The 26,664-nt window shown below is 39.3% G+C and overlaps 1 protein-coding gene across 4 annotated transcripts in view; it reads left to right on the forward strand.

Moving 5' to 3' along the window:
* The first annotated feature begins 7,215 nt into the window (after positions 1-7,215).
* Positions 7,216-26,664, forward strand: part of LOC126291902 (uncharacterized) — a 114,899-nt gene continuing 95,450 nt past the window's right edge. Inside the window, exons 1-3 of one of the 4 annotated variants that reach the window (XM_049985631.1) lie at positions 7,216-7,413; positions 8,768-8,931; positions 25,045-25,152. In XM_049985631.1, the coding sequence (XP_049841588.1) occupies positions 7,361-7,413; positions 8,768-8,931; positions 25,045-25,152 (325 nt within the window). In that variant the 5' untranslated portion in view covers positions 7,216-7,360. Of the gene's footprint in view, positions 7,536-8,767; positions 8,932-25,044; positions 25,153-26,664 lie in introns of all 4 variants that reach the window. The other 3 variants (XM_049985633.1, XM_049985635.1, XM_049985632.1) reach the window with 3 other exon arrangements.

A 26,664-nucleotide genomic window follows, 5' to 3' on the forward strand; every position in this document is an offset into this window, starting at 1 on the left:
GTAGTTTTTGCATATGGTCCGTACCACCCCAGTTCACTGAATGTCTTTTGGAACTAACTTTTAATTGCTTTGCTTATCAACTTTCCTAATATCCACTTTTCTTTATTATTCAAATGAAGTCCATGTCTGTTGAAACATGATTTATTAAATGGGTTGACATCTATTAATTTGACACTGCTGAACACCTTACGTGTGTCTTTTAGTTTTGCGTTTATTCAACGAATTTTGTTGTTCACAGGTGAGCATTCTGGCAGGTCATGTCTGTGGCTGAAAGTTTACAAGTATGATATTTGTATTAGTTGGTAGTAACAGTAGTTTCAAGAGCTGTTTAAACAAGATTACAGCTCTATTTTTGTAAATGTCATTTGCTCCAGCACAAATCAATTTATTGTACTGTTCAGTGTAGTCATCTTTCATGGTTTTGGCAATTTTATGTTTCCATCAATGATATAAACACAAAACGTATATTTACACAGATTTTGGATTAGTGCTTATTTTTTTATGACAATCATCCTTGCATTTGGCAGTTTCATATTTATTTGTTCAGACATTGCCCAAAAAGTCATATGCAATGTAAAGGTTATGATCAAATGAAAAGCAATTTTTGATTCCTGCTAAATGACGCCAGTGACTTCATTTTTGTTTTATTATTATTTCTGCACCTCCATTCTGTTGTCATGTTATCGTACAATTGAATAACATTACTAAAAAAAGGCATTTTAAAGGTTCATGCTGTATGAATATCGAGTTTCATTTTCTGTGTCGTATCTGGTCATGAGTATTCACATTTGTACTGAATTTAACAATGTTGCCTGTAACAAATTTCCCTTCTTCAATATGTAAACTGTGCTGGCATAAGCTGGTGCTGGACGAAATGTGCCACCAGCACCCTCTCAGCCGTCAGTATTTAAATCACTGTCACAGATGAGAGGGCCAGTGAGTTTCAATCTGTCGACCAGTGAGTCACTGAGGCATCAGTCGCAGCCCAGTCACTTACAATCACAGACAGCACATAGCAACCAGAGTAGTGTACATAGCAGACTTGTACTTCACCAACAGTGAGGGTAATGCTATTACGGAGAACTTGTACCACAACACCTGGGCTATCTTGAGTTAAGCAACTTTCTGTTCTTATGAATAAAGAACCCAGTTAATATATGTGTTCAGTTTGTGCTATAGAAAGAGGATACCAACCACCAACCAACATCCTCTCCTCGTTTCCCACGGTACAGGCATACAGTGACAATGAGTTGACACAAAATAAACCTTGCTAAAAGGTGAGATAACTGATTTTTGGAAGAAAGGTCTGCAACTGTTTGTTGGATATGTGTTACTCAAACCACTCTCTTCTGGGTGAGGAGAATGTCTTAAGCTAGCTCATGAATTTTTCCACAATATGACATCTTATTGTGTTACATTATGACACTGTGCATAGTATGCAGTCTGGGCTTGTACTGTACACAAGAATGTGAAGGGGCAGCAATTTTATTCAGCTGGTCATTAGTTTTAGGGGAGTGTATTTGCCATTTTCGGTTGTCATGGATCCACAAGTCTTGAAATTTCATTTCAAATCTGGCAGATATTTAGAACTGTGAATTTCCACATTGGTCTCAATTTTCCTATTTCTTAGATGATAGTTCACAAAATTTGTTCCTTTTATGATGAGTTTCACATTATTTCTGCCAGACAAATCATCCAACAACTCACCTGTACCTTTACACATGGCCTCTTGAGACTGTAGCTTGCCAATATATTCCCCCACAATCAAGTGTTTGCAGAATAACATTTTTACCTCGAAAAGTTCATCAAATAAAATTGTTTTATGATTGTGTACTTACCTGATTTAGCTCCAGTTTTGTTGTATGCATCAAAATCTCTTCTTCTCAGTCCCAAAAAAATTTGAGGAACTAGCAAAATCTGAGGAATCAGATTCTTGTTGATGTTGTGGTCTTCAGTGCAAAGACTAATGTGATGCAGCTCTCCTTGCTAGCGTGTCTTGTACACTACAAGCCCTCTGATCTCTGCTGTAGCTACTGCACTTTACCACGGGTGAGGCTTGGTCTGCTTCTACAAATTCCCCCCTCCCCCAAACACATGCATATTTCCCTCCATTAGCTAATTAATTATTCCTTGATGCCTCAGGATATGATCTACTATCTGATTCCTTATTTTAGTCAAGTTGTGCCATAAATTCCTTTTTTCCCCAATTCAGTTCCATACTTAATCATTATTGATACGATGTACCCAACTAATCTTCAGCATTTTCTTGTAGCACCACGTTTCCCTCTTCTCGTCCACTTTAACATCCACTTTTCTGTTCCATACAAGGCTGCACTCCAGGCAAATACCTTGGCTCCATAAGATTTCAATTTATTTCTCACATTAACATTTTTTTTTATTTTCAGAAATGCTTTTCTTGCTATTGCCAATGTGCTTTTTATGTCCTCTCTACTTTGACCATTATGTTATTTTCCTGCCCAAATAGCAAAACTAACCTTCTACTCTTGCTGTCTCATCTGTGAATCTAATTCCCTCAGCTGTGGTTGATTTAATTAGATTATATTCCATTATCCTTGCTTTACTTTTGTTGATGTTCATCTTATAACTTCTTATCAAGGCACTCTTCGTTCTGTTCAACTGCACTTCCAAGTCCCTTGCTGTCTTGGATATAATTATGGTACCATTGGGGAACCTATATATGTCTTTATTCCTTTTCCTTTAACTTTAATTCCCTTTCCAAATTTCTTTTTCAGTTTTATGCCTTTTCCAGTTATTATATTTTCCACTTTGCTTACCATAGTTTATACAATATTCACTTTAATATGTTGCATTTGAAGAATTCCGTGTGTATGGATCAAACAGTTTTTACTATCATATCTCCACAGGCATTTTTACAAAGACCTCTATCTTGGAATGACCCAAACTGAGCTCTAACAAAGGATTACTACTTTACAGACATAGACCTGGCAACTTTGGTGCCAAAACACAATAAATAAACACAAATGAGTGAGTAAATAAAATATCAATATTTTGAAAAGGGTGGTTGCTACTCGCTATGTAACGGAGATGCTGAGTTGCAGATAGACACAACAAAAAGACTGTCAGAAAACCAGCTTTCAGCCAACAAGATCTTCATCGAAAATAGACAACATACACACACTCACACAAGTACAAATGATACACACATGACCACAGTCTCTGGCAGCTGAAGCAAATGTAATTGTACCGTTGGTTTAAGATAATTGTCAAGTTATTGTTTTAAAATAAATATTTGGTTTAGTTCATGTATTATAATTTGATTAACTTTGTAATCATATCTTCCCTATTATTCTGAATTTCAGCTCAACAAATGCCAAAGTTTTAATTAAGTGTTTGTTGTCACTAAACTGTGGTTGAAATACAGTGTGGGACCAGAGTGTAGTATGAAAGTCCTACTTATACAAAGTTCCAAAGTACGTCTGCAGAATATCAAGACCCTTCAGTAACTTATACGATACCCCATGTCTCAGCAACCTTTAGTATACTAGCTGATGATGTAGTGAATCATATTACAAGTCGTATGATTGTACTTGCTATAAGGAAGATAATTACATCATCTCCAAAGAGTGAACTGGTAGTGAGACTGATCTTCAACAGCAAGTTGGTTATGCTGAGAAGGAACAGGATTGGTACTTTCTCAGTGCCTCCATAACCTCCTGTAGGGACTGCAAAGACAAAATTAGACTAAATGGCAGCAGGCAAGTAGAGATTTAAGCACTCATTATTCCTGTGCTTCATATGCAAATATAATGTGTGGCTTCATGCTAAGTACACTCTGCCATGCACTTGACATTGGTTTGTAGAGTGTGTGTGTGTGTGGATGTAAAATAGGATCATAATATGAGTTGAGCCAATCAAAGGGATGCCTCTGGCGTTACAGGACTGCGGGTTCTCTAATCAAATTTTGTGGCCACATTTAGTAAGATCCCACCTGGATTTTATTTTTTTCAAGAGTATGTAGTGTACACATGTTCTTATATACAGCAGTAGTTGCACATTTAGCCTTCTGGAGGCTGCACTCAGCATGTGAAACAATATGGTTCTTTCCAGATCACTTAACCTAATTGATTTTTTCAAAAGGTTACTAAAAACAGGAATCTAATTTCCTCCATTATTTTTCTCATCTTTCTTGAGGAGTGGAATAACTTTTGCCACTTTCATACAGCTAGAAATATTCAAAAATGGTTCAAATGGCTCTGAGCACTATGCGACTTAACTTCTGAGGTCATCAGTCGCCTAGTACTTAGAACTAATTAAACCTAACTAACCTGAGGACATCACACACATCCATGCCCGAGGCAGGATTCGAACCTGTGATCATAGCAGTCGTTCATTCCAGACTGTAGCGCCTGGAACCGCACGGCCACTCCTGCCAGCAGAAAATATTCCTGTCAGTATAAATAAATTGTACAGATTAGAGAGCGGGACAGCTATATAAAATCAGGTATATCATGAGTTCCAGGTAATTATTTATTTTTTTGATTCCTCTTGCTCGACATGATTTCATCAGAGTTAGTTCCGAAAAAGGGATGTAAGAGATGAGAGATTACATTTTACTTTTGTGTATCATTGATTTTTTGTGTAAGAAGTGACAATAAATTTGTTAAAAATGTTGAGATTAATGTTCCATCTAATTCTGTGAAAATATTAGAGCAAACATGGTTAAACAATAAGTAGTAAGACAAAAACTGTGTTACACAAAATGATTATAAAATCAAACATATTCTGTGAAGTCTCTAAGGTGTTATAGAATAGAATATTCAGTTTATGGTAAAGAGGATTATGATTTTCTACAGTACAATGGGATAAATATTACAATTCATTGATGTTTTTGCAAGTTTGTGGTGATATGGCACTATTATTTCTTGCCTTATTCTTGTCTCTTTCTTTGTGGATTTCTTTACCTTGTGTTTCATTAGTATTCTTCCTTGAAACAGCATAGATATTTGCTTTCTAATCTCTTCAGTACCACTAAGTATACACAGAAAATGGCTCTGTGTATTGTGTAATTTGCAATCCATATGAGAGCGATGTGTAGTAGGTTGTAGTGAGTTCCCAGACTCATTGCTTAAAACCAGTTCTTCAAACTCAAGTAGGTTTTTACAGGATAGTTTGCGTCTATCTTCCAGTAAACTGAAGGTGTTTTATTTCTGCTTGTTCAAAGGAGGATAGATTATATTTTTTACAGTTTAAAACAAGTTCATTTGTCCAAAAAGTAATTAATACAAATCTGCTGAATTTCAGTTTACACACTAACAAATTACGTATCTCTCAACAGACACTGCTTCTGCTGTTTTGTACTTATATAACACCACAATTTATGCAATGCTCAAAAAAAAGAAATGATAAACAGAGTAGAACATTCAAACTTCTTGGAAGTATGTACTGATAAAAAATTAAACAGGGTAAAAACATAAAGTAAATCTGTGAAACATTGAGGTTCATGTTATTTTTCTCCACATGAGAGGAATTTTCAACTGTGGAAACTGAGATCTTTATAAGTTAACATATTTTCATTCATTATTATTGTATGGGATATTATTGTGACATAATTCCTGACTTTTGCAAAAAGCTCTACACTACCTTACACTGAATAAAGAAACTAGAATTATGTCTGTGGTTCACACATTTACTTCTTGACTGTTTATGCATTCATGAACATTAGTTATTGCTTTACAGTACATTTACTCACTGATTGCATTTATTGTCAATTCATTCAAGCTTGATAGTATAGTGATGATATGAAGAGTAAAAATAATATCCACCACCCTGTAGTGAAGCTAACTTTAGAATAGGCATTTTGTAATAGCAGTGAGCAATCACAAGGGTATCGTTGTTGGCATCCTTTGACAACATATCCGCAGAAAAAGTGTATCTGAGAGACAGCAAAACCATAGCATTTTCAAATGCCGATTAACGTTGTTTCCTATTGTCAACACTTTCTATACCATACAGAAATTACTGAAAAGAGAGTAGTACGGTAGTGATCTACAAGTATGTAAGTTGCCAGCATACATCTGTATAAATATATGCAATTTCTTTTTCCAAATGATATGTTATAATTTGAAAAGTAAAGTTGCTACTCACCATATAGTGGAGATGCTGAGTCACAGATAGTCACAACAAAAAGACTGTCACAAATAACAGATTTCGGCCAGTAAGCCCTTCATCAGAATTAAACAGCAAACACACACATACACTCTCACGCAAATGCAACTCATACACACATGACTGCAGTCTCAGGCAGCTGAGACCACAGTCATGTCTGTGAGATGCATTTGCTTGAGTGTGTATGTGTGTGTTTGCAGTTTAAATCTGATGGAGTCCTTACTGGCTGAAAGCCGTTATTTGTGACAGTGTTTTTGTTGTGCCTGTGTGCAACTCAGCATCTCTGCTATATTGTGAATAGCAACTTTCCTTTTCACAATATTGCTACATCCCATCTTGGATTTTCCATTGTTTGATATGTTATAATGTTTGTGATGAATATGATGAATGTAACCCATAAAACATAGTATAACTGATGTATCAATGAAAAGAATATATTACTGGTTCAGCAAGTGCAGTATATTTTCATGCAGTGTATTTTCATTTGCATGCAACTAAATATTTCTCCTAATAGACATCTATTGTACTCATGTAATAGGCCTATCTTTATAAAGAACATGCATTTTCCCAAATTTTTTTTATTGTTTGGTCATAGTTACTTCATAATTTTTAAGGACAGGTGTTGAGAAATATAGCATCTGGTCAGTCACTCAGTTCTGCTGTTTATCATAATGAAATGATTGAAAACTTAGTTTTCTTACTAATCTCTCTTACATTTTTTTTTCCTATTACTTTCACTATTTTTCCCCAGAAGCACATTTTACGTCAACAATGCTTTTATTTTTATTATTGGTGCTGCTTCTCTTTATTAGTGCAATTTTTAAGTAATAAATCTCACATCTAATACCATTTTTTTTTATATATGTCTAAAATTAAACGGCCTTTATGCATTTTGAAGAAGAGAAGACAGGTGCCACATGTGGTCTCCAGATGCCCTGTATCAGTAGCAAGCAGTGGTCTCTAACTTACGGTGCCAATAAACAGTGCAGCCTCAGTGGACAGCTTGCCAAAGGCAGCTTGGTGGGGGAAGACAGGGAGAGCAGTGGAGGGAGAGAGAATGCGGACAGCACAAGTTATTTACTGAGTAGGAAGCATCCAGTAGTGTGCTGCAGCTCGTGTGAGCAACGTGTCTGTTGAGTTCAGTGTGCCGTGCTTTTGAAACGTGGTCTGTGTAACACTGCTGCTGAAACACAGTATCAAACTGATGTAGCAAATGCTGACAAATGAAGTGCATATGATACCATTATTGTATACAAAATGTGTTAGGTGAATGTGAAGTGTTGTGGAACATATTCATTAATATAACACTGGACCCACAAAAATGAAATTTTGCCAAAATATAGGAAACATTCTGGATAATATTTGAACCATTAGTAATTCGGCTTCCTGTAAGTCATGAGATGACATGCAAACAGACATCAGTGTTATTTGTGCAAAATATTTTTCATTCTTAATACAAACAAGCTGCACACTTAACTAGTTTTAGGAAATTTTGCAGATTTCCACAGAAAACAGCTACTTGATCAAACACAACTCACTTTTAAAAAACTATAGACATTGTCATTGGTATTCATTCAAAAGCCCCCTACAATTCTAGCTGTTTTTGCAAGTCACAGAAGTTCAAGACAACTCAACTGGTTAAAAAGCTAATACTAAGCATTTGTGAGGCATTAAATTGTGGTAATATTTTTTTCAAATAGATTTTCAACAAGATATAGTTATCTGATTTGTTTCAGCTTTTTATGCCACCAAGTTCTCATCATTATCCTTTAAAAAAACTCTCTCATAACTTTTTTAAATCATCAAACAAAAGTTTCCTTGCAGTAAAACAATAGCATTTCATTCTTCCCTGTTTTGTATTCTGCATTGGTCTATGTAGTAAAAGTATTTCACTACCTTAGACTTTGTTCTAAATGCGACATATTATTAGTCCCTAAATGGCATATCCATTTTGCAGTTTATTACATACATACTTGGCAAAGCTATGCCAACTCATTTGCTTTCACCACTGAAATTAGAAAATACATTAGACTTTTCAGTATTATGGCAGCCTGAAAATGATATACATTCTTCTTTCCACCAACAAAACATTACTTCATATTTTGCATTCCTTACAGTATTTTTGTCATTTTCTTAGCAGTACAGATGTCTTTTCACTTTTTCTTCATATTAAAATGCTGCACAACCATTTAAAAAATCGCACTCACAATTTTGGAGTTTCAGCAGTTTCTTTATATGGAGTACTTTCGTGATGCATTAATGTGACACACTATAAACCATTTTTCTGTAAATTTATACATTTCGTAGAGACAAAGAGACACAAATATTCTGATTGTGTTAAGCGCAGAAACAGTAATTTGTAATCTAAGAACTGTACCAAGTTCCCTGCAATATTCCACGTTTTGGATTAGATTCTCTTCAGTCCGCCTGTATCCCAAAATGCTGTCCCACTTACGCAATGGAATCTAGCCCAGAATCTACGACAGATGTTTGCGAAACTATGGCACTTAAAATTTTCTGTTTCGTACTCAACGCTACCGATACTTCTAGTTCATATTTCTTAACTCATTCGCGAAGGTTTTTATTTAGCTGCCCTTTACCACTAAGTTTACCCCGACAGATTGGAAACGCCAGATGAACGACGATGGCCTCAAGAAAATTTTGAAACTGAAGATCGTTGTGATGCGATTAAAGCCCGCAGAATGACGCCTCAAGTGGCTTCGTCACTGAAACTCTCAATAGTTGTCGTAGTCCTGTCACTTGCTGTCACGAAGGCTCAGATTGGTAAGTAACTTCGGAATGCATGAGTTGTGCAGTGTTTGTTTTCTGTGGGTACGGTAATTACGGAACGCATATCAGGCAGGCTAGCAAATCGCTTGACAGAACACAATTTGCGTCCTATTGCCCTGCTGTTATTTGTAGCATAGTTTCACTAGCTTTTTTAATTTATAGGTAGCTGGTTAGTAAACCACTTAATTTCTCCTGGCCTTTTATTGCAGCTCCCTTCATTCATACCACCTCGCACAAAAGCAATTTAGTATTTTAACGGAGCTTTGACGTGCGCCGCCTTAATGTACAGTTAAACGAAAGATAATATGAGCACCATGGTCATTTTGCTGAGAACTCGATAAACAAAGAAAAATTAATCTTTCCATCAATTTTGGGAAGTGTCCTATTCCTTGTATAATTTTTAGTAACCAAATCGCTATATTCGCATAAATATTTTATATGTTTTATGTTTTGTGATAAACCACGATTCTCCAGCAATTTTCAAGAGCTGTCCCTTTGCACAATTAAATGAAAGACTGTAGAATATTTGTCTACCAACACTACAAGTTTTTCTCGTCACATCACAAAATGGCGTATTGTTGTATTTTCTTGTCGCCTGGCTATATTTATTTTGAACATTTAGCTGCCGTAAATTTCTAGGTTAAAACGCAGTTTATTAAATAGCCCAGGTACCGCACTAATTTTATCCTAAGAGTATTTTGATACTTGTATATATATACGGAAACTGATCGAAATTTAAATGTTTCAGCGTTAGCAACAGAAGTAGCACACCACTTTCGAAATTACCTCGATCGATACCATCACAGGATGTGATGACTTTATAACAAGACTTTGAAAAAAAAAAAAAAGTGCGTGTAGTAAGACGGAATTGAGCTTTGTTGATTTTTGACAGGGCCAATTTCTCGCAACAGATGTTCTGCGCGTCGACGGCTGCCAGAAGGGTGACGACTGTAAATGTTTTTGCTCGAATGCAGCCGTTCTAAACCTTAAACAGCCCTTACCGACAAATGTTTTTGTCCCTGGCGAGATCGCTTTCACCTGACCTTCAGTCAATAAAACAACTTTTAAATGCATTATGTTCTTTCAGCCGATTCGATGCAATCATTGCTTTATTGTGGAGCAATCGAACAGCCAGTCTGTCCATATTGAATCCCTTATGCAGTCTTTCCTAGGAGCTAGAATTTTGCGCCGCGTAGTACGTAACGCTCAACAGTGACAAAAGACTGAAGGCGTTTTCCGACAGCGCAATGCCCCGTCGCTTAATCTGACTTTAGAGACCATCTGGTTCTAGACGAGTCTAATGCGTTGCACGCATTCTGGTGTACGGACGGTGGAAGATTACCACATTAAGAGAGAAAAGAAGAAATAAGTATCAGAGCGTCCGATGCTAAGTAACACGAGAGCCAGCTACTGGGACAGGCTGAGATTTCTGTGTGGAAGGTGAAAGGAACACTTTTTTCAGATGTTATACCGCAAACTCGAAATATGGAATAACGTGGCGGTGGAACTCAATAATGGCCTCTGCAGAAACGCCGCCAGTAAGTATTCAGAAACAACTGAGCGGGAACCACATTCCATGAATTTCGGCAAACATCGGACTGTGACCCTTTAAGTAATGTGTCATCGTTCTCCAACCAATTGAGGAAGGAAAGCGATTCCTTTCTCAAATATTTAAATGAGAATTTTTATCTATTTGTTTATTCGTATGGCTCACATGCAGTTTAATAATATAGGTATGTAACATTAGAATATGAAAATAACAAGAATATGAAAACACAAAACTACATACACACATTAAAAAAAGTTTTACATCACCTCGGTTCCGAGAGTTCTGGAACATGCACAGAAAATTGGAACAGAAGTCAAGTTAAACATCATTTCCGCCCTTTTTGTTGTTCATGAAGACCACACATTGCATGTTGTACCACCATACAGCGAGACCTTCAGAGATGGTGATCCAGGTTGCTGTACACACCGGTACCTCTAATACCCAGTAGCACGTCCTCTTGAACTGATGCATGCCTGTATTCGTCCTGGCATACTATCCACAAGTTCATCAAAGCACTGTTGGTCCAGATTGTCCTATTCCTCAACGGCGATTCGGCGTAGATCCCTCAGAGTGGTTGGTGGGTAACGTCGTCCATAAACGCATCTTTTCAATCTATCCCAGGCATGTTCGATAGGATTCACGTCTGAAGAACATGCTGGCAACCCTAGTCGAGCGACGTCGTTATCCTGAAGGAAGCCATTCACAAAATGTGCACGATGGGGGCGCGAATTGTGGTCCATGAAGACGTATGCCTCGCCAGTATGCTGCCGATATGGTTGCACTATCGGTCAGAGGATGGCATTCACGTATCGTACAGCCGATATGGCGCCTTCCATTACCACCAGCGGCATACTTCGGCCTCACATAATGCCTCCCCAAAACAGCAGGGAGCCTGCAACTTGCTGCACTCGCTGGACAGTGTGTCTCAGGCGTTCAGCCTGACCGGGTTGCCTCCAAACACTTCTCCGTCTTTTGTCTGGTTGAAGGCATATACGACTCTCATTGGTGAAGAGGACGTGACGCCAATCCTGAGCAGTCCATCCGGCATGTTGTTGGGCCCATCTGTACCACGCTGCATGTTGTCGTGGTTGCAAAGATGGACATCACCATGGACGTCGGGAGTGCAGTTGCGGATGATGCAGCCTATTGCGCACAATTTGAGTCGTATCACGACGTCTCGTGACAGCACGAAAAGCATTATTCAACATGGTGACGTTGCTATCAGGGCGCCTCCGAGCCATAGTCCGTAGGTGGTAGTCATCCATTGCAGTAATAGCTCGTGGGCAGCCTGAGCGTAACATGTAATCGACTGTTCCTGGCTCTCTGTATCTCCTCCATGTCCGAAAAACATCGCTTTGGTTCAGTCTGAGATGCCTGGACACTTATTTTGTTGAGAGCCGTTCCTGGCACAAAACGGACACTATCGAATTGCAGTATTGACCGTCTAGGCATGGTTGAGCTACAGACAACCCGAGCCATGTACCTCCCTTCCTGGTGGTATGGCTGGAACTGACTGGCTTTCGGACCTCCTCCGTCTAATAGGCGCTGCTCGTACATGGCTGTTTACATCCTTTGGCGGGTTTAGTCACATCTCTGAACAGTTAAAGGGACTATGTCTGTGATACAATATCCACAGTCAACGTCTATCTTCAGGAGTTCTGTGAACAGGGGTGATGCAAAACTTTTTTTGATATGTGTATAAAACTAACTAAATGTCAATATCTAAATTCCTAATCTATATAAGAGCCGTGTCATCAACTTTCATGTCACTCCAACTTCCCTGATAGGAAGGCAAGGGGCATTCATCTCTAATGCGCTTGATTGTCTGATTCGGAGCCCCATAAACTCTGTAGTACCCCATTTGTAAAGATAGTCTGCGCATCGTCCATGCCCAGCGTTAACTTTGCTTCTTTTGACCCACAGTTTCCTGTAGATTTCTGTGCAAGCATTATCACAGTTATACTTTCGGAACCACTGACGCTCTTCAAGATTTTCAGTACGTTGACAGTTCTGCTCCTACAGGTCTCTCATCCCGGTACTACTTGCATCTAGCTGTTCTGCTTCCCTAATGGTGGATTTCTTGAACGGATTCTATTTCGTCGTAAACTTTGTATGTCTTCCTGTATGGGTAATTCCATGTTATCCTGTAGCTTGAGGTATTCCCTAAGCAATGTCTCGCTTGTACAGATTGCGGGCAGATAGATGTTGCTCAATGGAGGAAGCCACTAAATCGATTTTGGTCGGATTGTCCCAGTTGTTAACCGCATAGTGTGGTTCAACTCGACGCAGTCAAGCTGGTGTGGCAGCTGTTTAGCCACACCAGGGCACAATAATCGGCTGCTGAGAAGACCAGCGCAATGGATAATTTGCGCGCGTTACCTGCTGACGCTCCCCATGTCATTCCACAAAATTCTTGGATAATATTGTTACGAGTTTTTATCTTGGCAGTAGTATTTTCAAGGTGTTTTCTATAAGAAATGGTGCAGTCGAGGGCGACACCAAGGTACTTGGGGTATTTGCTGTGCCAAAGAGAATAAAGAAGACAGATTCCTCTTCAAAAACTGTCTGGAAGAGTTATCGAAACCACCGTCACAATAGAATGAAATAGACACATTCTTCAAAGCCATGGCTATGACATGAAAAAAAATTTGTCAGATCCCATTACGCAGCCCAGACAGGATTTTTCCAGGTCATCACAGGGATGGTAATGTTAAATGCCAGTGCAAATCTAGTTTACTAACAGTGAATTATAATGAGTCATTCGTCCTCACAGCATCTGTCATCACCATTCCCCAAGTCTATCACTGAGACGTCTACAACACCTCGTAGAACAGTTACTCAGACAGGTGACATTGTCACTCAACAGTCGGGTTTTCACTAAATTGCCGTACTGGTGAGCAGTAGCTACTAATACAACAAATAATACAGAACAAGACAATGTTTCTTATAATGCCCCACACTTTATTTGCTAACTCAGTGTAATCTATGAAAATTGTTTTGTGGTTTATGTAGCTGAGGTTTTTGTCTTGTCTTACAGTTTTGTAAAACTTTTACTTTTCATTGAATTTCTTGCAAATATTTAAAAAAATATTAATAACAACTGTAAGAAAACTGCTTTCACACGATGTACATTCTTCCCAGATAGCACACGTCGACTGAATAGTTGATGTGCTTGCAATTTCATTTTCTGGGAAAATGAGAGTGTGCTACGTATTGCTGCTCAAGCAAGACGCCCTGTCCTGTTCACGCGGTGCAAAATTACTGCTCCTAGGAAAACCAGAAATTTCTGGCGTTGCGGGTGTACTCACTCGTGTGAATCGAGGCTGTTCACAGTGGCACTGGCAACTGTCGCTAGACACCTTCGTGACAGCTCAGTCACGGAGCTTCCGATCACTTTTGTCAATTTGTGGCGGCATCAAGTATGTTAACCGGCTTCATACACGTATCTAACGTGTGGTTTTCTATAGTGGCATCGTGAGCGATCGTTCACACAGGACGCCACAAATTCTACGTAGTTGCAGAGCTTTCAGTATGGCGTCAGTTTAAATGAGCGGATATGAATGTTATAGTGCAGGTTATGGCCTTTCGGACCTGTATCGAGAGTTAAATACAAGAAAGACGAAATCTAAGTGTTGGATCAGAAAACAGATTTTGCACAGGGATAAACCATGGACCACAAATACCTTTATAATAGAAACATTATTCGGCCACGAAAATGGTCTCCAGTCACCGACGACTGCCACGCAGACACGCCACAATTTTGTTGTATTCGTTAATATGGGCATTCAGAATAACTACTTTTTAGTTTAACAGCTGCCGCATCACACTGTGGAGCTATTTCCTACGTATAATTCACAACTGATAGAATGTTTGGTGTCTCAAATCACGAAGTTTGTAAGACTCACTATTTTGGTTTTATATATTAAGTTTATATACACACATCAAAAAAAGTTTTGCATCGTCTCGGTTCCGAGAGTTCCGGAACCTGTACAGAAAATTGTAATAGAGATCAAAATAAACATCATTCCACCCATCTTGTTGCTCATGAAAACCACTCATTGCATGTTGTAGCACCATACAGCCTATTGCGCACAGTTTGAGTCGTAACACTACGTCCTGTGGCTGCACGAAACGGCCGGCCGGTATGGCCGAGCGGTTCTAGGCGCTACAGTCTGGAACCGCAAGACCGCTACGGTCGAAGGTTCGAATCGTGCCTCGGACATGGATGTGTGTGATGTCCTTAGGTTAGTTAGGTTTAAGTAGTTCTAAGTTGTAGGGGACTGATGACCTCAGCAGTTAAGTCCCATAGTCCTCAGAGCCATTTGAACCATTTGCACGAAACGCACTATTCAGCATGGTGACGTTGCTGTCAGTGTTACTTCGAGCCACACTGCGTAGGTAGCCGTCATCCACTGCAGTAGTAGCCCTTGGACAGCCTGAACGAGGCATGTCATCGACAGCTCCTGTCTCTGTACCTCCTCCATGTCCGAGAAACATCGATTTGGTTAACTCTGGGACGCCAGACACTTCCATTGTTGAGAACCCTTCCTGGCACAAACTAACAATGTGGACGCGGTCGAACCGCCGTATTCACCATCCAGGCATGTTTGAACTACAGCAACACGAGCCGTGTACCGCCTTCGTGGTGGAACGACTCGAACTGATCGGCTGTCGGACCCCCTCCGTCTAATAGGAGCTGCTCATGCATTGTTGTTTACATCTTTGGGCGGGTTTAGTGACATCTCTGAACAGTCAAAGGGACTCTGTGCTACAATATCCACGGTCAACTTCTATCTTTAGGAGTTCTAGGAACCGGGGTGATGCAAAACTTTTTTGATGTGTGTATTTATTTATCCAAAAATCTTTTAAGATTGTGGTATGCGTCATTGGTTTGCACACACACACACACACACACACACACACACATACATACACACACACACACATACACACACACACACATACATACACACACACACACACGCGCGACGGCGCGCGTGCGCGCACGCACGTACGCACGCACACACAGACACGCACACACACTGCTGCTGCTGTAGAAAATCAAACATAGGCTGCTGCTCATGTAGTACCACCTTTTGCAGAAATAAAATAAAAACACACTGAAATCGAATGGAGTAGTGCTGCAATTGCTCTACGATAACTGCGACATAATGCTAATGTTTAGAAATATTGCCACCAGGTAAGTGGTACGAAAGTGGCGCAACGAAGTATAACCAAGCTCAACTTTTTGAGGCGTGACAAAAATTTCTTCGGTTAAGTTGCGCCATTAAAAAGTGGGAGTTCACACGTGCAACTACAGTATGTCACTAGCTATGGCGACACTTCTGTTGCGTGTGTGAACCCGGCCTAAGATTAGGATAGAATCTACTCCATTAAGGATGTTATTGGAATAACACACAATAACCATTCAGTATACATGCAGCACCCACCCGTCGGATTTTGTGCCTCACATCTTTTCGGATGCCGATCCCTTCGTATGTGACGTAAAGCGGCGGATTTTCGAGGTTTATTCGCGGACCTAGGAATGCGGTGTATACTCGACAAACAAAATGCCACAGACGACGGATTTCGAGAGTTGCGACTACGTCTCGGCGATTGTACGATGTACAGTACAGCGTTCTTAAGATATTCTTTAACTTTAGCACATTTCCGAATTCTGAAACTCTTTTGTATTGTAAAGAAGTTACGTGGACGATAATAGGAAGAAAATTGTGCCGTCGCCGGCTATGCAATCAAATATTTCTTGAAAGAAAATGAGTCAGGAAGTGGATCGCTGAAAGGCAACATTACAGACACGTGGATCTGATTCAGAAGCGCGGACATTCCTCTGAGAATCGTGAAGGTTCGATATGCTGTTAATCCTTTGCAACGTCCAGTAATGCTTGTAAAATAATGCACGTAAAACAGTTATGGGTAACATAAGGGCAGACAAATGAATACGAGTCAGATGCAAATAAACTGTTTGCTATTTCAAAAGTAGTCACCGTAACTGTTAATACATTCATTCCATTGTGAGACAAGACAGGCAATGCCTTCTTGGAAAACCGCGGTTGCCTACGGAACCACTATTGTAACACATGCCCCATAAAATCCCAGTGCGATTTCCATATTTTTGTATTCCTGAAGAAAGAGTCGTGGCTGTCGATTTGCTTCGGATGAAGAGGTGCATGCCTGGATAAATTCATGGTTCCGCAGGATCCGCTAACATTTTTCCATGAACGCCTCGGCCACCTGTCCCACAGTGGGATAAATTTATTAGGCGATTACTTTTAAAGTAATAAACAACTTACTTATATTTTTCCATCTGTCTCGTTTTCATTTGGCTGCCCCTTATACAATAATGAACATGGCGCAAGCAAATTTTTATTTGCACTCACTATTGTGTTACAATTCACACACCCCTCCTCCCCCTTTCTACATCTACGTGATTGCTGATCACAGTAAAGTGCCTAGTCTCTCTACCGTTCCACTCTCGAATGGCGCTCGGAAAAAAACGAGCACTTAAATATTTCTGTGCACGCCCTGATTTCTCTTATTTTATCGTGATGATCATTTCTCCCCTATGTAGGCGCGAGCCAACAGAATGTTTTCGCAATCGGAGAAGAAAACTGCTGACTGAAATTTCATGAGAAGGTCCCGTCGCAACGATAAACGCCTTCTTTTTAAATGATTGCCACTCCAATTCACGTATCATATCTGTGGCACTATCTCTCCTGTTTCGCGATAATACAAAACGAGCTGCCTTCTTTGTACTTTTTCGATGTCATCCGTCAGTCCCACCTGATCCAGATCCCACATCGCACAGCAATACTCCAGAACAGGGCGGTCAAGCTTGGTGTAAGCAGTCTCCTTAGTAGATCTGTTGCACCTTCTAAGTGTTCTGCCAATGAATCGCAGTCTTTGGTTTGCTCTACCCACAACAATATGTTTGTGATCGTTCCAATTTAGGTTATTTGTAATTGTAATCCTTAAATATTTAGTTGAATTTACAGCCTGCGGATTTGTGTGACTTATCGTGTAATAGAAATTTAGCTAATTTCTTTTAGTACTCATGTGAGTAACTTCACACTTTTCCTTATTCAGGACACTGCCCTGATATATTGACTTTCTGTGCACACCCCTATGATAGTCATCGCTGTTCCTTGTTTGATAATGGTGGCTCTCACTATTCAAAGCTGGAACTTGGTGGTTTTTAATGAAGCATATGCTTTCAAATATAAATATAGATGGTAAAGTCATGATTTTTTAATTCGTTTTCTCCATGCTTTGTCTTTTTGATTCTGGCTCATAATAGTTAACTCAAGTTTCACCACAAGTTAAAATTATGCATTCATGCATAGTCTACTGAAGTATGGAATAGTGTTCTAAGGAAATATCTCTTTTGCAAAGGAGTCTTTTAAGCGCTTAACACTGTTTCGCTATTGCAGCAATATTTAAGTACTCTTAATACGTAACAGTACTTGCCTAATTTTTTGTTAAGCATTTGTACATGTGTTTTCCATCTTAGATGCTCATCCACCCATAATCCTAAAAATTTGATGCGATTCTTTTGCTGAATTTGGCTATTCCAGAATGTGAATTTTACATTTTTTCATATTTTTGTTTCCTTTTGTGAACTGCTCTACCTACTTGTAAAAATTTGCACGATTCATACAACCTTCACCACAAATTTTAGACATTCTCATCTTCAGCAAGTAAAAAACGAATAACAGAACGTTGTTCAACTAATGTGAACGTTTCAAGCGGTCTCGCCATCTTGAAATGTATTTTTGAGTTTATAAACAAAACAATGTTGATACATTAGCTGATCAGGGCTAATCCCAGTGATGCCAACTTAAAGCCATAAAAGTCCAAACTTGCCCTACTAACATTTTTTTTCCTCAGCCCAATTTCTCTCTTTAATTATTGAATGACCCTCGTCTATATGATTTCCGCTCACATTAGGAAACTACGTCTGCTTGTAAGTTTTTGAGGTTTCCCTCGTTTGGCATCATTGTTTCTTAAGCTGTAGCTGCAAAGATGGATTTAAAATACTTTCAATAATTATAAAACAACTACGGAAACTATGGCCTCACAAATAAATAATTTCTTCTCTGAAACTTTATTTCAAATTTTCTAGCTTAAATTTGCAACGCTTTGGTCCACAGTTACAAACAAGGAATATCACAACAGAATTGTATATGATTCTCGATGTGGTCATTGGTCCAGAAGTTCACTATACTTGTAGTAACTAAAGACCACAGGAAAACTCACGGACTTTCTGGACGCGCTCTGTCACGGAAATCCAACATATATGCCCAGCTTGCGTGGTGGTCTCTAGAACTGCAGATACCCTCCAGTAACGCACAGGCAGGGGCTACGGATTATGAAGAAATTCGAAAATATCCTTTAAAAACCCCTTGTGTGTGCCCAGCTATTGGAAACCAAGATACAAACACTCTGCACAACTTCAAATAAATTCAGCATAATAGACACATTTCAATCAACCTTCAGTGAATGTCATTCAGCATACTTATGAAAGATAAACATAAATCCCGCAACGTGATACTCTGAACACCTAAAGCACAGAAATGTGGGAACAAATATATCACATTTGCAATCTACTTCATCTAACAGAATTACCATCTTATTGACACAAAATTCCAGTAAGCAGTAGTATTAATTGGTAGACAGGTAATGCCCACTAATCACAAGCCATAAAGCAGATTGTCCAACCCGTGGCCCGCATGTGGCCATAAGCAGCTATCAATGTGGTCCAGTAAATGACCACGTTATCACACGATCGGTTTTCTCTCTCAGCACATAAAGTCCGGGAACACTTTCCATTATTTATTGCACAAGAAGCAAACATTGTACTGATATACATATGTCATTTTGAAGAGAAACCCTGAAAGATGATTTTTTTTTTTTTTTTTTTTAAATACCGCCACAGCGTAGTTTGGTAACTTGCCGATAGTCAGCGCTAGTCGCAAACATGGCAAGATCAGGTGCGGAGCGAGCTGGAGTTCGACAAAAACAAGTGTGCTACAGCTGTTCAACAGATGTTTAAAACCAAATACGGTAAGAAGCCATCAACAAGGAAGGCCATTTACCACTGGCACAACAAATTCGTTACAAGTGTGAGTGAAGTTCAAAATGATTCAAATGGCTCTGAGGAGACTTAAATTTTGAGGTCATCAGTCCCCTAGAACTTAGAACTAATTACACCTAACTAACCTAAGGACATTACACACATCCATGCCCGAGGAAGGATTCGAACCTGCGACCGTAGCGGTCGCTCGGCTACAGACCGTAGCGCCTAGAACCGCACTGCCACTCCGGTCGGCGTTGAGTGAAAGTGAATGTGGAGTGCGTACGAGAGACATTCATAAGTAGCCCAAAGAAATCGGTGCGTCGTGCATCCCATGAACTCGAAATGGCTCCAGTGGCAGTGTGGAAAGTCCTGTGACAGAAGCTGTCTATGAAACCATTCACATTGGAGCTAGTGCAGAAGCTCAAAGATAACGACAACGACAAGCGTTTTGAGTTTTGTTCGCAGTTGCAACAATTGAATGAGGATGGGGATGACATTGTTGATCGCTTAATTTTTAGTGATGAAGCCACTTTTCACACTAATGGGAAAGTGAACAGGCATAATTGTCGAATCTGGGGTACAAAGCATCCACACGAATGCACCGAATTTAAGCGTGATTCCTCAAAGGTAAATGTTTCTCGTGCCTTGTCGCGTCGAAAAGTGTACGGGCCATTCTTCTTCGCCGAGAGCACTGTCACTGCATATTCCTACTTGGACATGTTGCAGCAGTGGTTAATGCGTCAAATGCAATCGGACTCTCCGTTCATCTTTCAGCAGGATAGGGCTCCACCCCATTTTCATCGTGAAGTTCGTGGGTACCTGAACACGGAGCTGCCGCATCGATGGATTGGCCGTGCTACAGAAGGGAACAGATGTTTCATGTAATAGCCTCCACGATAAGCGTTCTCACTTCCCGCGCCCGGGTTCGATTCCCGGCGGGGTCAGGGATTTTCTCTGCCTCGTGATGACTGGGTGTTGTGTGATGTCCTTACGTTAGTTAGGTTTAAGTAGTTCTAATTTCTAGGGGACTGATGACCATAGCTGTTAAGTCCCATAGTGCTCAGAGCCATTTGAACCTCCACGATAACTAGGTCTCGCTCCGTGTGACTTTTTTCTGTGGGAACACATTAAAGAGCAGGTGTATGTACCACGTGATGCAGTAGAGCTCGGAGAGGGAATACGGGAAGCGACTGGGACGGGTATGGCAAGAATTCGATTATTGTATTGACGACTGCCGGGTCACTAATGGTCTGCATATCGAATGTAAAAAAAAAAAGAAACCAACTTTCAGAGTTTCTTTTCGAAATGCAATATGTATGACATCTGTCCAATGTTTAGTTCTTATGCAATAAATAATTGAAAGTGTTTCCTGATTTTGTGTATTCCCTGTATATTATGTGCGCCCGAAAAATACTCGCCTTCTTCCAACGTGGCCCAGGTAAACTAAAAGGTGGTAGACCCCTGCCAGAAAGGTTTCACTACAGTAACTTCAAGTGTCAATGATGTTTTTGAGGTTACAATTTGACCTTAAATTTCCGATACAGATTCTGTCCATGTTGCAGATGACATGCTACATTAAGTATAGACGTTAGGCTAAAATGGCTAGACAGCCGCAGAAAAGGAATAATGTAATATAAAATAATGTTGAATTAATTATAATCAAATTTTTAAGTTTTTCTAAACTTATAGTACCCAATAAAGTACCGTTTCAGATCATAGACTCCGAAACATATCCCTGTAATTACCTTTCTCTTCCTCAGGATGCCACACTCCGTCTTTCTTAGGTTAAACTCAAAAATTTCTCACTATCGATATTTTGCACGTGCGTTGGCCGTTTCGACAGAAGAAAACAAACTGAATTGAGTTTCACCGATAGTCGTCCAAAGTCTGTACGTTCGGGCGACTGAGATCGGTTGCATTGAGGCAGCACACGTATTGGCTTACTGATTTGAAAAGATCGTTCGTCTTATGGTCGATATTGGTCTTCGTTGTATACTGTCTCTCCTGTTTCTGAATATAATTTAATTTTTTATTTATTGTTTGAAAAAAATCTTAAAACATGACTAAAATAAATGTTACAGTGATCTCTTCTGCATGAAATTAATTCTTGAAATGATTTTTTTCCTTTATAGAAAAAGGTTCTCTTATACGTATGTTGGAGAGAAATGTAAAGCCTCTCATATAACCGTGAATGAAGAACTGTTAACCTGGTTTAAAAAAGCTGAAAATACTATCAATTCTGATGTTACTAATCTGATTTGCTTATGTAAATGCATTTAACTGAGAAAAATGTTCGGATTCTCCAAAAAAGATTCTATGTTCCTACGAAAGTTCAGCCTAAAGCCTACCCGTGTTATTTTTAATCAGTCAACTAGAAAAAGATGATTTGAAAGACAATATTCTCGTCCGCAGCAGTGCTGGAAGAGAAAATATTTCAATTGCTTCACTCTAGTTGGCGTCTTTCGTGCAGTTGAAATAATTTGAACCTTCTGTTGCTGCAAACAGAACTGAAAAGAGCTGAATTATTTGACATGAAAAGCTACCAATTTGCATTACATAATTTCAACACAAACACACACACACACACACACACACACACACACACACACACACACACAATATATATATATATACCTTTTGTTCTACAATGGTCTTTAATAATGATATACATGGGTAGCATCTCACGCCACATGAGGAGACCCCTACGTCATAGCGACGTAACGCTGACGTAAATAAGATAAATAGACTACATGAGTACTTATATGGAACTGTGCAGTTGTACCATAGAGAGTGCACCGATAACATGAAAGCTAATTGTAAATAGACGTGTATAAACGAAGCGACAGCAGTTGTGTGGTATGTTCATCCTAGTTTAATTACTTATTAGGCTGTTTTGGATGTTATTGCGTTTCTTGAATGTATGAACGAAGGAACCATAACAATAACGAAAGTAAAAAATAGCGTCCAGTCATTTTTTAAAAAATCCGATAAGTTGTGCATAAATCATGTGGATAGAAACGTGGAATTTAGAGAAATTAAAGTGTTTCGTATATTTATACAAGCCAATGGATTGAACATAATTCTTGTGGGCAGAAACGTTAAACTGAGAAATTAATGTGGTTCCAAAAATAATTCTGAATGTTGCTGGAATTGTGACTTTGTCTTCGTATTGTACATCAACTCAGACACCTTTGCTCTTCAGAAATAATGATTATAATGTACTGACCTCTTTATAACACACGTCATTATTTTTCTTTATACGTTGTATACTGTGAAGAAACAGTGACATGCAAGTCACATTTACCAGCATTTTAAGCAACTGAAAGCAGTGAGTGAGTGCTGTTGCCATTTTCAGATACTTTTTTATGACTCTTAGGCAATATGGAAATGGCGATACTAATAATGCCAAACACCCCCAAAATTGATACCATGTCTATTGAAATAATAAACTAACACAGTATACCACCATCGCATATGAAACATGACTTACTGCTGCTAAAAACGGAGGGCTTTTGACGTTATTTTGTCAAGTAGCTCATCCATTGTGACAACGTGCAACATCATTTGGGAACTACTAGGAAACTTATGTTTTTATAGTTGATACTGCTTAAATATTAAAATGTGAGTGACAATTATAGACGAAATATCATTGTTTTTTCACAGTATACAGCGTATAAAGAAAAATAATTTCGTGTGTTATATACAGGTCAATACATTATAATCACCAGCAATAACTTACTTCTGCAGAGCAAAATTTTCTGAGGTGATCTACAACATGAAGGCAAAATTAAAATGGGAGCAATATTCGGAATTATCTTTGGAACCACATTAATTTCTCGGTTTATGTTTCTGTCCAGAAGAATTATGTACAATCCATTGGCTTTTGTAAAAATACGAAACAATTTAATTTCTCCCTATTTCACGTTCCTATCAACATTATTTATGCACAATTAATCGGATATTTAAAAAAAATGATTTCTCGATTTTTTTTACTTTCGTTATGATTCTGGTTCCTTCGTTCCGATATTCGTTATGTTCATGAAACACACATTAACATGCCACATTCTTGGTATTAGTGCTTAGTAATTATTTCACGTTTCTGTCGACACAATCATGTTTGCTTCATGGGATTTTTAAAAAAAAATTACTATAAGTTTTTTCTGTCTTTCGTTATGTTTATGAAACACCCAATAACTTCCCAAATTCTTTAGATTACAGCTTAATAATTGTTTCACGTTTCTGCCCACATAATTTATGGACGATTCATCGGATTAAAAAAAATGACTACAAGCGTTTCTTTTTTTTACTTTTGTTGTGGTTCCTTCGTTCAGACATTCAACACACAATAACATCCAAAATTGTGGGCATTCGAGGTTAATAACTAATTCAACTGGGATGAACATAGCACACCACTGCTGTTACTTCGATTGTACCAATGTATTTACATTTAGGCTTCACGTTATCGTGCAACATATGTGGTACAACTGCAAAGATCGACCATATACGTACTAATGTAGTCGATTTAGGCTTGCTTACGTCACGATGACGTAGTGTTACGTCACTATGACGTAGGGTTCTCCTCGCCTAGCGTGAGATGAATGCTACCCATTATACGTATTACATTCGACCGATCACAGAAGCAGCTACTAACAGAGAGAGTAAACTTTTTTAACGGCGCTCTTAAATAGTATGAATAGCATGGAAATCTCAGATGATAATTAATTTTCTTTCTGCGATTAATATGACAGCAGCACATGTTTTATTTTCCGGTACTTCATACAGTAATGATTGTTATTACTTTCGAGCAGAAGCTTCTCTCATATTACAGATGTCACATAATTTGCATTGCATCACATAATATACTGTACACGTCATATCATTCTTGTGAATGTGTTTTTTTTTTTACACAATTTCACACGTCCTTTCATATGGGGAATCTACGGGTGGAATCCGCCGTTGTCGGTGCCATTGTGATCGCAGCCAGATCCGCGTAGTAACTACTCATTCGCAAGAAATAACTCAAGGCGCACTTCACGATATGCCCGCATTGTAGGAAAGCCGGAAGTAAACTACCAATATCGATTTCTCTCTCTCTCTCTCTCTTTTCCGTTCTTAACAGCGCTCAGATATTCAAATCTTCGAACTTAATGTTTTCGTGTGTATTTGAGACGTGGATCGTACTGCTGCACGGAGTCGGTCACTATCTTCAGATGTTGTAAACGTGAAGGATATCTATAAGAGGGACAGTATGTTGTCGATTGTTCGGTCGGACGATAAATCGGTACGTGTCTAGGGCCCTTACGGTTCCCTTGCTAGTGCTTTTTCAATGACTATTGAAAATCGATTTTGCTTGAGAGCAAAATTGCCAATTGAAGGGTTAATTTAAAATTAAATGTTATCCGGATTGTTCTCTCCCTACCGGAGGGAGCAAATGAATGTGACATGAGAGGGTGGTGTGTTTCAGGCAGCGAATGCTCGGAGACGAAGACCTGCTACGACCACCAGAACTGCTATCATGGCTACTGCAGTTGCGACAGGGGCTACGTACGCAACGACAAACATTGCTTCAGAGGTGACTATCGCGCCTGGTCTTGTTAACATCTGTTTGTGTTACGAGGTGTCTGTGGCTGCCCCTGCTGACGTGGACTGCCAGTGGTTTTTTTCTTACCTGCACGCTGCCCCAGATGAAAATAGCCCGATTCGAACAAGCGAGGAACGCAGCTGACTACTTGAGACTACGTGCCGGTTCATGGTGGGCGTCACGAAGCCCTTTGCGATCGGCAGTATTCTTCTTGCTACTATTCCGTGGTGAATCAATAATTGTGCCATATTGATTTCGGCAATGAAGTTCCTAATACAAGAAAAATAGCATTTCCGGTGTCGGAAATTCCAAAGCTAGCACCCATAAAATACAGGGTGTCCGAGGAGGAGTATTCAGTATTTAGGGATATGACAGGAAAGCAATCATTTGAAACGGAAAAATCTAGTAAACATGGACTCTGAAATGCATACCTCAAGAGCTATAAACACTCGTACAATAGAAGAGATATGTTTCTCAGTAGTATAGAAGAACAAATGCTCGTAGCTCTTAAAGTATGTGCTTTAGGGCGCATGTTTACTGGACTTTCTTTCTTATTTTGGGTCCATACTACCACCTCCAAAAGTATGGAAGGCAAAGAGCTTGCAGTACAAGAGATTTGTTTCACAGTATCGAAAATGAAAAAGTGCTCATAGCTCTTAAGGTGTTCATTTCAACACCCATTTTTACTAAACATTTTTGCTTCGAATGATCGTTCCTTTGATACCCTTGAATACTGACAACTCCTTCTGAGACACCCCCTGCATAGGGAGTGAAAGGTTATCTATGACTAGCACACGTGTATAAACCAGATTGCAGCTGATAGAGTCAAAGGGCATGAACAGAAAGTAGTAATTGAAAAGGGAGTGAGACAGGGTTGTAGCGTATCCCAAATGTTACTCAGTTTTTACATTCAACAAACGAAATTAAACTGAAGAGTAATCTGAAAAGGGAATTAAAAGATCACAGAGTAGAAATTAAAACTTTTAACGTTTGGAGACAAGATTCTTCAGGTGAGGCAAATAAAAATGGACCGGAAGAGTGGATACGGAAGGATGTGAATTTGTGTTAGCATTTTTTTTGTCATCAGTCTACTGACTGGTTTGCTGCGGCCCGCCACGAATTCCTTTCCTGTGCTAACCTCTTCATCTCAGAGTAGCACTTGCAACCTACGTCCTCAATTATTTGCTTGACGTATTCCCATCTCTGTCTTCCCCTACAGTTTTTGCCCTCTACAGCTCCCTCTAGCACCATGGAAGTCATTCCCTCATGTCTTATCAGATGTCCTATCATCCTGTCCCTTCTCCTTATCAGTGTTTTCCACATATTCCTTTCCTCTCCGATTCTGCGTAGAACCTCCTAATTCCTTACCTTATCAGTCCACCTAATTTTCAACATTCGTCGATAGCACCACATCTCAAATGCTTCCTCAAATTAAGTCCGGTATTTGATATTAGTAGACTTCTCTTGGCCAGAAATGCCTTTTTTGCCATAGCGAGTCTGCTT

This window comes from Schistocerca gregaria, chromosome 9 (genome assembly GCF_023897955.1).
Source record: "Schistocerca gregaria isolate iqSchGreg1 chromosome 9, iqSchGreg1.2, whole genome shotgun sequence".
Taxonomy (NCBI): domain Eukaryota; kingdom Metazoa; phylum Arthropoda; class Insecta; order Orthoptera; family Acrididae; genus Schistocerca; species Schistocerca gregaria.